Genomic DNA, 18,435 nt, shown 5'->3' with positions numbered 1-18,435 from the left:
TTCTCCAAGGTTGCAGTTCCCACTGCAAGTGTGACATGGTGAGACTTCCATCTATCTAACTGCACTAGTGCCGAACTCATCCTATTTTTACCCTGGTGACACTGATTACTGAAATAAATAAATAGCGGGATGTTTACGATGGAGGCCAACACCGTCACTGTGACTGCATCCCTTCTTTCAGAGTGCTGAGGGTGATTTTTTAGCATGTGCTTCAAATTTATTTGCATGGTTGGAAAAATGATCATTTCAAAATGCGGCAAGGTCACCAGCCAAAATGGAATAAATCCAAGAGGTAGTTCACCAAATATATCTCACGAAATGCTGCTAAGTTTTCGGGAATTATGAAGGTAATTTAAAGCATATTTTCCAATATGTGTTCCACTTATTTGACACAGTTTCAGTCATGTTTAAAGATGATTGTGTGAGGATGTAGATAATAGAAATCGAATAAAATAGACAACTTACAATGTCCAAATTGGTTATGCTTACAATGATTTAGTCTAATGACCCACAAATCATTTTCCAGCAGCCAGACACTACAAGGACATTTATGGGGGATTACTTGTCAAACACACCCCTCAATACCTGTGTGAAGGAGACAATTATCAAATTTTTAAAATGCTTATTCATAAAGCTACTTCCCAGACCCAACACCACCATTTCCCTCCCTCCACCCTTTGCCTTCATAGGACATCCTTTCCACATTCACCTTGTCAGGACTATTCAGGATCTTGTATGTTTCAATCAAGTGACTCCTCGGTCTTTGAAACTCCAGTGGAAACAAGCCCAACTTGTTCAACCTATCCTAGGAACATTGGAATTAGGAGCAGGAGCAGGCAGTGGAATCCTTTGAGCCTCCTCTGACATTCAATTAGATCATCCTCCTAAGGCAAATTGCTCATTCCAGGTATCAATTGCTCATTCCAGTATACTTCCTCTGAACTACCCCCAATGTATTTACATCTTTCCTTAAGTAAGGAGACCAAAACTGCACACAGTATTTGTCTGTGGTCTCAGTAATGCTCTGTATAACGGAAGCATAGCATCCTTATTTCTACCTATCTTTGTGTCACCTGAAAATTTAGCTACCATGCCTTCATTGCCCGCATCAATGTCATTGATGTAAATTATAAAATATCCAACATAGGCCCCTGCAGGACTCCACTCATCACATTCTGCCAATCAAACAATGACCCATTTATGCATAGTCTCTTTTCTGTCAACCACCCAATCTTCTATACATGCTAATATATTATCCTATACACCATGAGCTTCATTTTCCGCAATAATCTTTGATGTGGCATCTTGTCAAATACATCCTGAAAATCCAAGGTCAGTATGTCTACAGGCTCCCCTTCATCCACAATACATGTTGCTCCTTCAAAGAACTAATTGGTTAAACGTGATTTCTCTTTCACAAAACCACGCTGAACCTTCCCGATTACTTTCTGTTTCTTTAAGCACCCAGCTATAACCTCTTTAATAACTGATTCTAACACCTTCCCTATGACAGACATCACAGCTAACTGACCTATAACTTCCTGTTCTCTGACTACCTTCTTGAATAGAGGGGTTTGATTTGCTCCTTTTCATTCTAGAATCTAAAGAATTTTGGAAAAATAACATCAATGCATCAACCACCTTAGGAGTCACCTCTTTTAAGACCCTAGGATGAAGTCCACCGTGATCCGGGGACTTGTTAGCCCGCAGCTCTATCAGTTTGTTCAGTATTACTTCCCTACTGATTGCAATTTTAACATGTTCCTCTCTCCCTTCCACCTCCTGATTTACAGCTATTACTGCAATGTACTTTGTATCCTTTATTGTAAAGACAAAATATTTGTTCATTTCATCCACCATTTCCTTATTATCCACTGTTAAGTCCCATTCTCACTGTCCAAAGGACCAACATTCACTTTACTTACCCTAGATCCTTTTACGTACGAACTCTGGGGCTTAAAGCTTCCAGTTCCACCCGTCATGGAATCATTGTGGGTCGGTGGATAATTTGATGAACAAACAAAAGGTCCGCTGACCTCAGGCAGGAATTTCCCATCATGGGGCAGCTGGAACTGGAACATGCTGCCTTTAGAAACGGTTGCATTTTTACATTTCAGAAACTCAGCTAAAGTTCTGGGGACCTGGGTTCAAATCCCATCATGGTAGACGGTGGAATTTGAACTCAATAAAAAATATCTGGAATTAAGAATCTAGCGATGACCATCACACCATTGCCCATTGTCAGAAAAGCCCATCTGGTTCACTAATGTCCTTCAGTGAAGAAAATGTGCTATCTTTCCTTGGCCTGTATGTGGTTGGCTTTCAATTGCTCTTTGAAATGGCCTAACAAGTCACTCAAGGGCAATAGGGGAGGGCAATAAATGGTGATCAGACATTAATGCCCATGTCCTATGAGTGAACAAAAAAGTATAAATTAAGAGAAAAAAAAATCAAAGTTTTCTTCTTCACAGAGGTCTCTATTCAGCAGATCCACCCATAAAGCTTCAGAGTGTTTACTTCAATGAAGGAATCAGTCTGTGACTACACAGGCCTCATGACAATGCTCACACATTGTGGCTTCACAATGTCACACAGAGTTACAGGAAAGGAAAGTAACATCCAGAACTAAAGATAACGCAGTTCATTTTACTCTCATCATGTACCTTGCGATGGTTCAGTCAAGAAAGATGGTGCAACACCAGAAATTCAATTATATGTAGGTTAAAAGGACAAATATTTCTTGGGCAGTTATTAAAATGTTTATTATTCTGACAATGCCCGAAGTACATAATGGAGCTTTCAGGTTTTGGATGCTTGCAAAATTAATTTTGACACTTAAGCTGAAAGATAAACAAATATGATTCCATGCTGCAAGAGAGATTATACTTGCATATAAATCCAATAAATACTCAATTTAGACAAACCTTTACATAAAATTCATGATAAATCATTGAACAACTTTTTAAGCCATTCTACTTCTAAAACTGTTTTATTATGCAATGCTAACAGAGTAAGTTGGAGAATATAAGGAAAAGAAATTTTAAAAAAAGGCCTTTTCATCAAATGGGGTGGCATGGTGGCACAGTGATTAGCACTGCTGCCTGACAGGGGACCCGGGTTCGATTCCCAGCTTGGGAAGCAATAAACCCCGGTGGCTTCAAGTTGTTCTCATTGCCTATTCACACTCATGTATTAAATGTAAAGTCACATTTTTCTGCCTCAACCATTGTGGTCTTGTGTAGTGTTGTCTAAATTTATATAAATTAACCTCACTAACAGAAACATTCAGTAACCTAGGAACAGTTGTATAAACAGCTCCATCTCGTTTCAGAAATAATCTGCAATCACAACCAGATGTATGTAATCTCTTAACTTTAGCTACCAGAAATTCAGGCAGGAATTTTCTTTAAATCACCTTCCAGAAATGCTGGCAATTTGTGGCATTCTTAACTCTTTAACGTTACTCTTTCATGCTTCACTGACCCACTTTATTGCCATTATGCTCACAGCTGTCTGCTTATTGCCAAATAATGCAGAAGTGTACTCTGAGTTTTAGTAATCATAACTTATGTAGCCCAATTTTAATAATCTGCATTATTAAGTCTTTCAGCTGCACTTGGATTTTGTACAGATGAAATGTAAAAATGTTGCCACCTAGAAGGACAAGGACAGCAGATGTGTGGAGGTACCACCACTTGCAGGTTCCCCTCTAAGTCACTCACTGCCCTGATTTGGAAATGTATCACCATTCCTTCTCTGTCACTGGATCGAAGTCCTAGAACTCCCACCCTAACAGCACTATGGCTGTAGCTACAACACATGGACTGCAGCAGTTGAAGGCAGCGACTCAGCATCACCTTTCTAAGGGCAATTAAGGATGGGCAACAAATACCATGAATTAATAAATTAACAAAAATTACAGGCTGCTTAAAGGAACCAATTCTGTTTGAAATACTGTGTAATTCTGCTAAGAATAAGTATTGTGTGAAAGAGAAAATAGTTTAATCTGCAGTGAAGGTGTTGAGCATAATGTATTAAGTGTCTTTCTAACTCTTTTTGTGTATCAAAGGTTGAATTTGTGGCCCTCTAAGAAATTTTACGTGAAAAAAACTTCTCTTAGGGGGCAGGGTTTCTCTCTCAGGACCCAACACAAGGTCTCTGCAACACTGGGTGATATTTAATGAAGGTGATGGGGGTTTTACCTGCCTGCTGTAGAGTCAATAAAAGCCCTGCCTTACATCCTGGAGGGAAGGCCTCCTGAATTAAATACCATTCAGGCACTTAACTGGCCAATGGGGGACCTTCCCGGGGGATAAAATACCACAGGGTGGAAGTCCAGCTTGCTGAGAGCTATTTCTCTCTTCTGTCCTCAGCAATTTCTCAGGACCCAAGGATAACTTTCTTCCACTTTGAGGTTGTGGGTCCTGAGGTGACTAAAATGTCCAATGCAGGATCTGCTCACTCTGCCACAGGTGGGACCTGAAGCGTTTGATGAGGTGTGTTGATTGGGTGTTTGGAATTTGGTACGCTCCTTCTGTTGTTTGCGCTTGGTCTCCCCCTGGGCCTGTTGGAGGCATTCAAAATGGCCAGCAGCTTCTTCTCCAGTTTGGGTGGTCTTGAGTAAGAGGATCCCACAAATCGGTGGAAAGGTTGCATTTTTTCAGGGGTGTTTTGAGGACATCTCTGAAACATTTTCTCTGCCCTCTTGGTGACCTTTTACTATGACAAAGTTCGGAGCAGAAAGCTCATGTTGGGGAATCTTGATTCAGGCATGTAGGTGATGTGGCCGGCCAGAAGTAGCTTGTAGTCATAGCCGGTGCATCGATACCGGGTATGCAATCAAAGGCTGGCAGCTCTCAGGGCTCATCAGTGCCAAGGAGTTGTAGGTTGCTGATGGTATTGCACTGAAGAGGGCAAGGATAGATCCCAGGCCAGCAGTTGAGTAAGGGCAGGATGGGAGTCGCAGGGAGGGGCCTCTGGCTTGGGAGAGGGTTGGCAGAAAATGCAAAATTTGAGTCTTAGCAGGCCCCCAATTCCCAAATACAGGTCCCTTGATTAGGCACCAAGTTTCTGACAATGAGAGAATACCACCCCCTATGACCATCCCCCCAATCTCCCTTTATCCCCCAAGAAGCCTAAAAGCAGTCAGCCAATGTTTGCTATTGATGCTGCCTGCATGATGACAGGGCCACCTGCCACTGGTATACAACCAGTGGCGGCAGGATGAGGCTCTTATTAACTGTCCACAGAAGGGCTTTAATTTGCGACGGGTTCCAAAGGGCCCCGAAGGGGTTCCCACCTTGGACTTCATCTTGCTGCAGGTAGGAAGAAGCCCAATTCCCATCAAATTAAATTCCCTTCACGTGAGCAAACGTGCCATGGGGTAGGGCATTAAATCCACCGACCAGAAAGTGTGAGACCTTTGCAATGTCTCTTTTCGAGACCCACCTTGCTGCAAGCAGCCTTCTGCTGGGGCTGGCAGGCAGCCTCTGCACAGTGGGCCTCCTGAATTTAATCCATCTCTGTTGGCCAGGTGCCCCCCTCTGTCGGAAATGGCCAAGCAGATTGTCCTGCAGCAGGGAACTGAATCCCAGTGATTAAAACGTGCTGGGTCCCATTGCTGTGCTCTTCTGCAGGAGTTAAAGTTAAATCTATTGGCTTTGATCAGCTTACTATTTTCTTAATTTTGAGCTGATTGAATGTGACACTTTACACTGAGTCAATAAATTAAGCGCCACTGAAACTGAAGTAGTGAAATGAACTGGTCAGGAAAGCACGCTCACTGTGAGATTGAAACAGTAACAATGATATTTTTCCAATTACTTCCCCTTCACCCATTGAACCTCATTGGTGCATGACTGAGGCTCTATAAAACTTATTTAAAAATAGCTGTCGCAGTTAGTGACAGTTAAACAAAACACCTATACTGGACTGCTTTAAATGACAGAAAAAAATAGCATCTGGTTGTGCAGTTTCAATCGAACTTCTTGTTCACCTTCCCCCAAGGGCTATCGTGAAGGCTTGGCTAAGTTTCAGAAAATTCAATTACCTCCGCAGGGGTTCTAAGTTCAGAATTTGATTGACATCTTAAAAGAGGCTATTAAAGGATTGTCTATATTCGATTTGAATAGAAGTTTGCTTGTTATTAATGAGAGACTAACCATTGAGGAGAATTAAATGGATATTGTGAATGGATGCTTCTTTGTCCATGATCGAGAGTGCAGGGGTGAGAGCTGTGTTAGATTGTTAGAAGTCTAATTTTTCCATTCCTTTGAGGCACCTGCAATTTCTCCATTGCAGTTATGGGTGAGTAGGTATGGCAGTGGAATGTAGGATATGAGTGGCCAACGGGGTGTGTGGGGTTGGAAGGGATGAGGGCATAAAAACTTCTAAAACTTCTGGGATGAAGTCCCAGAGAATTGAAGCTTCCCAACCAGCCCGCCTTGGCATTCAGCCTGCTCCAGTGGCTGCCTATGTTTTGCTTCCAAGGTTGGGGCGCCTGACTCTATCGCATTTTGCAGTTTTTTAACCAAGACTGGTTTGACTCTGGCTCAGGGAGTGGTGCTTGAATTCATGTCTGAATCAACATAGTTTGACACAACCCACTCTCTGTAAACATAACTTCTGCAATGTGCAAAATAAGTTCTTACAATGTGTGCAAATGTTATAAAACATGTTAACCAGCCCAGTTTCCAATTAAAAATATCATACGCTCATACATAAAAGCCTTTACAGTACTGCAGAAATTAAGCTTCAAAAAGTGACCTTTAACTTCTTTGCGTATCTATCACTTGTCATGGAAAATTTCACTTGTACCATTACTTTAACCAAAATGAATCTCCACAACAAGTAAATCTAGATATTCTAAAAATAAATCTAACGTGAAATATCTGGAATTCCTTCGACTATTGCTCTCAGATTTAAGTGGCATTTAAACACATACGATTAGCTAGTGGAGTGAAATACTAACCGTCAAGTGATGAATTCTTCAGTCTGCACGAACGTTGAGTGGTTTGCATTTCAAATTTTTGAATATCATTTTGTTTCTGGAGCGCAAAGCCTTCAGCACCTTTTGTTATCGACTGCCACTCAGCCTTTCATACCAACAAGTGGTTTCACAACCCATGTCTTTAATGTTTCACATGGGTATTTATATTCTAATCTTGAGCATTACGGTTCTTTTTGTTAGCTTTTCTTACACATTTCCATTCGGAGTGCCAAAAAGAGTTCAGTGCCATCATCCATAATTCTGCAAAACTTGAAATATATGGACTCATTCAACAACACCGTAAATGATGACGAGTAACTTTATCATTTGGATGGCGAAGTATGAAATAAAGAAAGATTAGGGTTTTCAGCTCCATTTTGCAAATTAATTGCATTTTAAATGCTTGTCCCCCACCCCCCGCACCTACACATACACTTTCCAAAAGATAATTTTGAGCTATCCCAGAACTAGTTATTCCAAATTCAATGTAATCCCATTAGATTTATTTGTTGAGGTAAAACTCAAGTTGAATGATACAATGGGCGAAGATTTAGATGTATTCAAAATCCTGAAGGTGTTTTGAGAAGGTGAATAGAAATAGAGTAAATATTTTCTCTGATCGGACAGTTAGGGATTAGAGACTCATCAATTTAAATTCATCACCGAGAAAGTGAAGAGAGAGATCAGATGGAATTTTGTTACATGGAGAGTGGCTGGAATGCTTTGGAATGGGGACTAGCTGATGAGAAGACCAATATATCTTTTTAGGGAAAAGCAGATAAGCAAATGGATTAGTGGTAGCGATATGGATAGAGCAGGGCAGTGGGATTAAGTTTTGGATGGCTGACTGGTCTTCTTCAGTGTTTGAAGCTTTTATGGTTAAATCAGGAACTGGTTTTGGAAGTCTAAATTTTAGAATTTGAAAGTGGAGGGAACAGACAGACTAGAGGCCTGAACATGTACTAAAATCAGGAATCGAACACCTAGAAATTCAGCAAGACTACTAAACAACATGGGAAGTTAGGAAGCAAGACAGGATACTCAAGAATGAAAGCAGTGAAGAAATTGAGAATTCAGGGAAATATGTAAAACACTTCATGAATGTTTTTGGAAGTATTGGATGGGAATTCTCTGGCCATTCATGCCAGGGGGATTCTCCCGTCTTGCTGCAGTGAATGGAGATTTGGCTGGTCACCAAATTTTCTGTCCTCTCTGGAAGTGCGGCGGATGTGAACGGTGGAGAATTCCACAAGTCACTGTCCTGTAACTGAATTTCTGTGACACAATAAAAATTGTACATTGCTTTGAGGTCAGTGAGGCAGAGAAACTTAGACTCCAGTCTTTTCTCAATACTCTTTTTCTTCTCTCTTTTCTTCCTACTGCTTTACTCTCTCTCTCTATACACACACACACACACACACACACACACACACACACACACAGCTGGAGAACTGTTGATGGTTCTTCAAAAAGACACTGGATACACACACAAAAGTCAGGAAGGGCGACAGATTTTTTTTTGACTTCTTTCCTTCAGTGTGTGGCTGGGAAGTTGATCCGATTGGGAATCACAGTTCTAAAGGTCTGTGTCCTGACTGCTGCTCTGACACTCTGCCGTCTTGTCTGAATTCAAGCGCCAGTTTGCACTCATTTCTAACATCAGCGCAGGTGTTTAATGCTTTTGAGCAAAAATATTCACATATAACAGCATGGACTAAACTTATTTTGTTGAATTGTTCTATTCACCGTTAGCATGACAGCTGGATGATTAAAGTTCTTAAAATTTACATCCAGAGTTGTGATGATATTAGAGTCTTCCTGTACCATTAATCATCTCTATTCTTGTACATATTGGATTTATAAAGAAAACAAACTTTTTAAAGCAAACTAAATCAAATTTCCAGCAAACGCATTCTTGATTCATTCAAGGATGTACTGAAATATAATCATGAGTTTAATATTGAGATGTGCTTAAAATGAAGTTACAAGTTAACCAACAGTTAATGCTAGCAACACACATTAGCAGGAAAAACCTAAGTAATTAAACCATTCTGATTAGATAAAGCCTGAGTAGTTGCAACAATAACTTCCCTTGCAAGTCTTCTAGCTGCAGTTAAAACCTTCAAAATGTTTGCAGTGAGCCCTTCGCCAGGTGAGGCATTGTAATTTTCCTTCCTGTCCAGATTGAGGCAGCCAAGTTCAGTGTAAAAGTAAAACCACTCCTATACCTCTGACTAGTCTTATTCACCACTTAGGAAACCTGAGGTCCTTAAGAAAACCAGATGTCAGTCTATCAAAACTTTATAGACACTTTTGACTTCAAAGGAGGCTAAATTCAAATAGGCTGTGAAAAGAGCATCAGGCGGTGTAGGCTAAAAGCACGGCTTTCACACGCACTACGAATAATTTCTCAATCTCTTGTGACCAAAATTTTACTTTCGATTCACCCTCGTTCAGACTGATTACTTTTCTCCTATCCAAATTGCAAGTGTTAAGACTTGGCTTCTTGTAGGTATGAGGAAGTGATGCGAGTTGAGTGCCCCTATATTTCTGGATGGGGATGAGAGACGTGCCGAGGTCTCTTCACTCCGTGGCCTTCTGGAGATCAACAACTCCTCATTTGAGGATTAGGCGCCAACATGATTAGGCGTCAGCTTTGGCTCGGAGGTAGCATTCCCACCTCGGAGTCGGGAGGTAGTGAGTCCAGGTTCTACTCCAGGTATGAGTGCACATAATCAAGGCTGGTGCTTCTAAGTTGTACTGCCAGAGGTGTTGCTTTCTGGATGAGGGATTAATCTAAGCCACATGACCTCTCAGTTGGACAGAATGATGCTATCAAGCAGGGGAATCCTCCCGATTTCTGCAGTTATCTTTAAAGAACACCGCCAACACAGATTACATGATCATTTATCTCATTGCTGTTTGTGGAACCGTGCTGTCTATAAATTGGTCGTCACATGTCCTTGCAATTCAGCAGTGATTATACTTCAAATCCACTTCATTCCTGATCTCCTCCGTCTCCAGCGGTCTTATCACAGAATTGCCAAACTCTGGTTCACTAATGCACTGAGCACTTTGTCAGAACTTTTAACAGGTACTGCAAAAGGGTAACATTATCAACACACAAACTGGAGTCTCTGGAGATAAAGGGGTACAGGCCAGAGTTTAATCTGCAACACTCCATAACATCCTTTATATCCACTAGGTTCATAACATCTGTCAAACGTCAATGGTAAAACAGCAGGTTGGAGATAACCTAATCATACACGAAGGGTCTCAAGCATCGAGCACTAAGCCTTGAGGAAGACATTTACACTAATTAAAAGAAAGGAAAAAGTCGCGATCCACAAGATTTCCTAATCAACTCGGTAAGATAGGTCCAATTAGTAGCAAACATAGTACATCAGATATTTACTCTGACAGGGGAACTAACGGTTTGTAACTTAGCACAGTTGTCTCAAAAAAGAACTGACAATTTCTAATTTCAGTAATGAAAAAGGACTGTGTCAGGGTGAACACAGAGCACTGCTGGTTTAACCCAAACTGATCCTGAAACTGAAGGGGGTTCCAGTTTCTCAGGGTTGGTGCTCCTGAAAATGATGCTTCACGAGCTCTGTTGGGTGTGTGGTGGATGTTCTGGAGCATAGGAACCTTCCATTTCACAGAAACTTCAGGTTGAGGTAATTACTTGGTGTACACTATTGTTACTTGGATTATTAAATACTATTGCAGTCTACGTTGAATTGAAAAATTAAGTGCAGCTTATTCGCTCATTGGCTAACAACTGCTACGTCATTCTCTATACAACAGAAAGCACGTCCTACCATTCTTCCGTTCAGTGAGAGGTGGCAGTGGTTGATCTGTCTGCAGAGATAGGTCTTTCATCTCGGTGGTCACACAGTCACCCCTGGGGTTGCAGATGTCAGTGTTTTGATGACCTGGATCAGCATTCTGGTCCACACCCTCATCTCTGGTCACTCCATTCAACTTGCCAGGAGTGGGGTTCGGTTCTTTTGGTTGCTCCACTTTGAATTATTCCGTTCAACAAAATTCATTAAAATTAAGCCGACCTGCAAAGTAAAATGCAGAGGAAAAAAAAAGTTATTGTGCAGTTTACCATTTCCTGGTGGAAAGTACACCGCCTCTTCCTCGTAAGTAGTAAACACTTTTGCCCGGTTTGATTGATATGACAGCATTTTGTGTTCCCCTCACTGCTCCCCCATCTCAGAAACAGATTCTTACCCCACAGTGTGGAATGAGTGGACAGAAATGTGGCCTGATTATGTAAAACAGTGTTCCAAATGTCAGTTAGACAATGGAAAGTCAGACTGCCAGATTGACAGATAGACAACTGATAGAATAGAGGCTTGCAGGAGGTGAGACTGCATATCGACTCTGTTTGCTTTGCTGCAGGTTAAAATTCATTGGAAATCCCAGTCACCTTATAAACAAGTATCTCCGTCTCGGAAGGTACATAAAGTACACTTTGCAACCCCATAACCCCTAGGTTGGGGTTTGGTGCTGGGTGAAGCTGTGCAGGTGGATGATAATTCTGCCTGCCCACAATTCTGTCAATGTGGTGGGCTTTTAGATATCTTAGTGTTTATTTTCAGCTTTTAAATCTCGGGACTAAGTGCTTAAAGAGGGTCAAAATAACATGTTGATGTTAAGTTTACAAAATGTCACATTTCTCAGAATGCTATCAGTTTCAGGCTTTGTGCACCTCTGAGACAAAAGTCATGGTGCATTCTGCGATGCCTAAGGTGATGTAACATTTGCAATTCACAGCAAATGAGCATCCCCTGGAATTGTTTACTCCCTTCACCGGTGAACGTATTGTTACCGAGAGTTATTTTTGCTGAAGCACAGTAGTAAAAAAGGAAGCATGTTCTTCACAGCTGACACTATTCCAATAGTCACAAATTAATCAAAGAAAACAATCACAAATTAATATTTTACAGCCCTGTCTTTCTGCTTGCTGCTCAGAGGACTGTGCTGCGCAGTTTCTCCGCTGCTCAGAACTAAATTAAAGCCCAAATTTCAACTTCAAGCCCGCTGACTTTGTCGGCTTAGTTACTGAGCGCAGAGTCAATTTACAATTTCCACATAGCTTGATTGCATTTGATTTGAAATGCCTGAACGCATTTAAGAGGAGAGGAACGTGCCTGGCTTCAAGGTTTGTTGCCAAAATATTAATTTACAGACTGTTCCAAGAGCAGGTCTTGTGCAGTCTCCAGCTAACCATAAATATTAACAACACTGCATTCTCCATTTCTGCGCGCTTTCTAGGGCTCCAGCCTCAGTACAGAAAACATATCATTCACGTTTCTCTTCCCACTGATCTTATCTATTGTTTCGCACTGATTAATTTATTGCAATGTTTTGTTTTAACCGTTACCTCACCAGATCTCTCTGCTTACCTCCTGCCCAACACCGTTCCGTTGAAGCATGTGTCTGCAGAGTTTTACAAAGTGAATTGCAAGTTATACGTGTCAGTTTACGTGAATTCTGTTAACTAGTGATAAACTGTAGATGGAACGGCAACATTAAACACGCAAGCACTTCTTTCAATTCACCCTTCTTTTCTTGAAAGACGTGCTATTATGGGTGTAGTGTTCTGTGGACAATAGGTTTCCCAGGGATGTGCCAATCAGAACAAAAACATTAGAAGCTTCTATTCTACCAAAGAGTCAACATTTACTGGCTTGACTTAGCTCATTAGGGTATGATGAAATCATAGAATCATTACAGTGCAGAAGGAGGCCATTCAGTCCATTGAGTTTGCCCTGACAACAATCCCAGTCAGGCCCTATATGTCCCCATGATTATTCTCAATACTGGTGCCCTGCTGTGTCCTTAGCCCCTTACTACACTTCTTATATACCTAAGACTGCATGGCCAAATTCCCCTCCAACTTGATTTTCAACTCTGCTGATGAGAGTGCTGAGACAAAGTACAGGGAAGAGATAGAGAATCTGGTGAACTGGTGCAACAACAATAATAATCTCTTCCTCAATGTCAGTAAAATAAAGGAGATAGTCAAGTGTAGTGGAGGACATATCCCGGTCTACATCAATGGGGATGAAGTGGAAATGGTTGAGAGCTTCAAGTTTCTAGGTGTCCAGTTCACTAACAACCTGTCCCGGTCCCCCATGCCAACAGTATAGTTAAGAAAGCCCACCAATGCCTCTACTTTCTCAGGAGACTAAGGAAATTCAGCACCTCTGCTACAACTCTCACCAACCTTTACAGATGTGCCATAGAAAGCTTCCTTTCTCGTTGTACAACAACTTGGTATGGTTCCTGCTCTGTCCAAGACCCCAAGAAACTACGAAGGATCGTGAAGAAAGCCCAGTCCATCACGCAAACCAACCTCCCATCCATTGACTCTATCTACATTTCCTGCTGCCTTGGAAAAGCAGCCAGCTTAATCAAGGATCCCACGCACTCCGGGCATTCTCTCTTCCACCTTCTTCCATCGGAAAAAAGATACAAAAATCTGAGGTCGTGTACCAACCGACTCAAGAACAGCTTCTTTGCTGGTAGACTTTTGAATGGATCTCCCTCATAGTAAGTTGCTCTTTCTCTACATCCTGGTTCTGACTGTAATACTACATTCTGCACCCTTCCCTTTTCTTCTCTATGGTATGCTTTGTCTGTATAGTGCACAAAAAACACTTTTCACTGTATACTAATACATGTGACAATAATAAATCAAATCAAATCAAATTCCCATAACATCACATACTTACTCTGCTAATCCCGCTGACACTAAGGAGCAATTTAGCATGGCCAATCAAACTAACCTGCACATCTCTGGACTGTGGGAGGAAACCCAAGCAGATACAAGAAGAATGTACAAACTCCATACAGACAGTGACCTGAGGCAGGAATTAAACCGGAGTTCCTGCGAGGCGAGGCAGAAGCAGTTAAACAGGAAGGTTAAATAACATTATTGCAGTGGAACCGTCACTTCTTGGCCTTGTGGCTAAGATTAAGCATCAGATCATGCCCAAGATGGCGTACAGTGCCTTTTCTTGTTAGCTTGGATCTTGTATGTCTCTCTTGTGGAGACTATGAATTGGGTTCAATTTAAATTGATTTTTGGAGTAAGCGAGGAGATGGGTTTAGGGCTTGCCTTGTCCACTCTGCATATTCGCTCTGTAACTTTAAGAATGGGGTAAAACTTAAAAAAGCTTCTGCAGATTTGTGTTTCCAATGAAGTTCATAAAATATAGGAGCAGAATTAGGCCATTTGGCCCATCGAGTCCACTCCACCATTCAATCATGGCTGATTTGGTCCTCATCCCCATTTTCCTGCCTTCTCCCCATAACCTTTTAACTCATTACCAATTAAAAATCTGTCTCACTCCTCCTTAAATTTACTCACTGTCCCAGCATCCACCGCACTCTAGGGCAGCGAATTCCACAGATCCAAAATCCTTTGCGAGAAGTAGTTTCTCCTCAATTCTGTTTTAAATTTGCGACGCCTGATTCGAAGACTGTGATCTATCATCCTAGAATGCCTCATCAGCGGAAGCATCCACTCCACATCTACTTTATCCATACCTTTTATCTTGAATACCTCAATTTGATCCCCCCTCATTCTTCTAAACTCTAGAGAGTATTGGCCTAAACTGTTCAATCTCTCTTCATACGATAAACCTCTCATCTCTGGAATCAATCTAGTGACCCTCCTCTGAACTGTCTCCAATGCCACTACATCTGTCCTCAAATACGGGAACCAAAACTATACAATACTCCAAGTGCAGCCTCACCAATGCCTTGTGTGAAGAAGTTAAAGAAGAAACTCCACTGAAGAGCTGTACGTTGCTCGTAAGCTATCAGTTGATCACGTTATCTATAACATTGTAATCTCTTGCCATTATGTATGCCTGTAATCTGGAATTTTAATTTAAATGAGTTAAAAGTAGGGTTTTAAGAATGGTGAACGATTGGCACTTGCCATACCGAGAATCCGTGCCTAATCTGCACCGCCAATTATTTAATGCCCACTTGAGTGTTGATTGACAAGAGGTGGAAGTCCCATCATTGAGAGTTGCCACCAAATCAGATTGGCCGAGACAGCTCTTCAACCCAGCCAGACACAGCGCTGCAGTGAACAAAAATGGAACTGCAGTGCTCTGCCTGGAAGTAAGTGCTGGGACCGTTGGAACGGTAAGTTCCAGGAGTCCTGGGGGTAAGTAGGAAGTTAAGGAATGCTGTAGGGAGTTGGGACGAGGGCGATCACGACGACAGGGTTAAGACAGTTGGGGAGGGTAGGGTGTCCCAGAGCTCCAATGTCCTGGAGGTGAGGGCATCCCAACTCTGAGGGGGGACTTCAGACGGAGGTGTCCCCTCCGCATCTTCCTACATGAGGTGGAAAGAAAGTTTTCTCTGTCAGTCTCTTAATCTACAAGGACCTGCTCCTGCCAGCCTAAACATCAAGACTGGCCGGGATAGGGCCCTCAGATGGCCATTGAGTGACTACTAAGAGGCCTTAATTGGTGAAAGGATGGGATTCCTGCCTGAGACCTTGCTCCTCCAAGTGTAAAATTGTGCTGGGGATTGGGCAGGTGGGTTCCGGGGAGGTGGGGGGAATTCATGTTTCATTCACCCCCATTTCATGACCCGCCTCGGGGGAGCATAAAATTCTGCCCTAACATTCAGACTGGACACTTAAGTAGCATCCATCTTAATCTTATTTGCTATTTATCAAGCACCAGAGTAACAATAAAACTTTGCCCAAAAAGCTTGTGTGTTGAATGGTCAACCTCTGGCACAGAGATTTCCCTCTTCCTAATCCACCCTCTTAATCACGTATCCGATTTAATGCTAAACGCTCGTACATTTGGCCAGTACAGGTATAATAAATCAAATCTGTGATAAGACGAGATCATGTTTTATCATTTAAGAATGTTGTAACTGAACACTGACAATTAGTTCTCAAGGGCCAACTATTTTCACCAGTGCTGCTGTAAAAGGAAAACACTGCATAGTTACATAGTGAGAAAAGTAATCCTCGTTGAAGATTATGACAAGTCTTGCTAATCCAAAATCTTCCTTTATCCTAACGTATGGTTTGATCCGTTAATATAAACTTCACCCTGATTCACAATGTCATCCCACCAATTAATCATAACTCCAAGAGGCAATCCCAACAAATTCAAATGAAAACCTCATGGCCTTTATAATAACAAACACATGGGCTTTCCTCCATTTAGTTACTTGTTTTATTTGTTTCCAGCTAGCAAGTGGAGCAAATATCCAATTACATGTGAATTATTGTCTCAATCGACTCTCACATGCATGACAATCATCTCGAGACTGCTTGTTTTTACTGGTTGAGAAGGTATGGTAGAGATGACAGATAGGGGGCTTAATGGATCAGAGGTGGAAATTGTTCAAGAATTTCTCAGTGTAAAGGCAACTTCAAAAACTTAGATTAAGTAAGAGCCTGAAAAAAAAGGCACAGTTATAGAATCATAGAACCCTACAGTGCAGAAAGAGGCCCTTTGGCCCATCAAGTCTGCACCGAACACAATCCCACCCAGGCCTTTCCCCCATATCCCTATATACTATACCCATTAATCCCTCTAACCTACACATCCCTGGACACTAAGGGGCAACTCCTTAGCATGGCTAATCAACCTAACCCGCACATCTTTGGACTGTGGGAGGAAAGGCTAGGCAATTATAGAATGCTCACCTTTTCAGTCACCTGATGCGGGTGTAACATTAGTTTTTCACTTCTTTGACCATGGTTTAAAATTAGCTGTGATTGATGGGATGAACATGTCCTGTCTGTTGGCGAAATGCATTTGAATAGTCTCAGTGCAAGGGCACAGGTTCACAACAAAGGTTGCCCTTAACTTGGCCAACTTGTTCAGGGCAGCCCCATGATGATGGCTGCTGCTGGAAAAGCAAAAATGTCACCCAGCTGTCAAATTAAGAGAAGCTTATGTACTTTAATAGTGCTTTAGAAATGTTCTGAGTAGGGTGGGACTGAGATGTCTTCCCAGGGCACATTAGAGAAGGCATGATATGTTTGGCCTGAAAGTGCTTGATGCAGACATAAGTCTGAAATAAAAAAAGGTCCATTTCTAAGTGTTACCATCTTCAAGCAACACATTATAGTAAAAAAAATTTGTTAAAGAAAAATCCATATACTTTTAATTAATTTAAAAGAAATAAGTGTAGTACTACCGTCTCCCAACCATGGCTGGGTAAATGGTCCAGTCAGTTCTTCAGTTATTGAGAATTCATTATGGTTTGGCAGTAGCCCAATCAACTATCATAAAGAACATCACCAGAACTGGTGGACAATAGTGTGCATTCATAATTATCAAGGCATTTCTAAGCATTCTTTTGGTTCTTCCCAATGTTAGCCACGACGTCCCATGTGGCTACTCAGCTGTACAAATCTTATTTCGAGAGGATATTGTAAGTACCACAGATCTTATCAGTCCAAAGTCTTTCTTCGGTGATTACCACAAAACTTTACAGAAACGTAATAGAAAAACAGTACTGCCAAATAAAAAATACCCATATATTTTTGTTAACATTGAGCTGCTCAAAGAATACGAAGGCCAAGCAATCATGAAGGGTAGATCTTGTCCATCGAGTTTTATTACATGTTTAGAGGTACTCACTGGCATAGCAGATTGGTGAGAGTCTATGAATGTTGCCTGTACAGATTTCCAGAAGCCATTTAATACAGTTTGGCACAAGAGATTATTAGCAAAAATGAAAGTATCCCAAATTGAGATAAGCTTGCAACATAGAGTTTATTTAATAGTCACAAATAGGGTTACATTAACACTGCAATGAAATTACTGTGAAAATCCCCCAGTCGCCACACTCCAGCGCCTGTTCAGGTACACTGAGGGAGAATTTAGCATGGTCAATGCACCTAGCCAGCACATCTTTTGGACTGTGGGAGGAAACCAGAGGACCCAGAGGAACCCACGCAGACATGAGGAGAACATGCAGACTCCTCACAGACTTTCACCCATGATGGAAATCGAACCTGGGTTCCTGGTGCTGTGAGGCAGCCATGCTCGCCACTGTGCCGCCAATCATGGATTGATAGTTGGTTGGGAGGCAAGAGAGAGATTAAGAAAATGGCTGGAACTTAAAAGCAAAAGGGGGGCAATCCATTGCTGGAGTGTACTAAAGGCCCCCAAAGAGTCAGGGAGAGATGGACGAGCAAATATGTCGGCAAATCTCAGAAGTATAGAAATAACAGGGTAATAATTCAACTTCCCCAGCATTAATAGACAATTGTGTCTATTTTGATGGTAAACAAATGGCCACATATAATTTAAAATACACCAAATGGCCTGCCAATTAAAGCTATCTGGGAGAAGACATTTTTTCTCTAATCGAGAACTGTTGAAATCTCATGAAAGGATTACAGAAGTAAATAACCTTATTTCATGGTTTAC

General features: G+C 41.6%; 1 protein-coding gene and 1 pseudogene across 3 annotated transcripts in view; one reads left to right on the top strand and one right to left on the bottom strand.

Moving 5' to 3' along the window:
• myocd (myocardin) overlaps positions 1 to 18,435 on the bottom strand; it is a 620,755-nt gene that overhangs the window by 236,992 nt on the left and 365,328 nt on the right. For all 3 annotated transcript variants that reach the window (XM_080209049.1, XM_080209048.1, XM_080209050.1), the window contains one exon: positions 10,813 to 11,058. In XM_080209049.1, the coding sequence (XP_080065175.1) occupies positions 10,813 to 10,873 (61 nt within the window). In that variant the 5' untranslated portion in view covers positions 10,874 to 11,058. The remainder of the gene's footprint in view (positions 1 to 10,812; positions 11,059 to 18,435) is intronic.
• Positions 13,957 to 14,179, top strand: LOC145356723 (U2 spliceosomal RNA; annotated as a pseudogene).

This window comes from Carcharhinus amblyrhynchos, chromosome 21 (genome assembly GCF_965287045.1).
Source record: "Carcharhinus amblyrhynchos chromosome 21, sCarAmb.v2.hapA, whole genome shotgun sequence".
NCBI lineage: Eukaryota > Metazoa > Chordata > Chondrichthyes > Carcharhiniformes > Carcharhinidae > Carcharhinus > Carcharhinus amblyrhynchos.
This window is presented reverse-complemented; position numbering and strand designations above follow the sequence as displayed.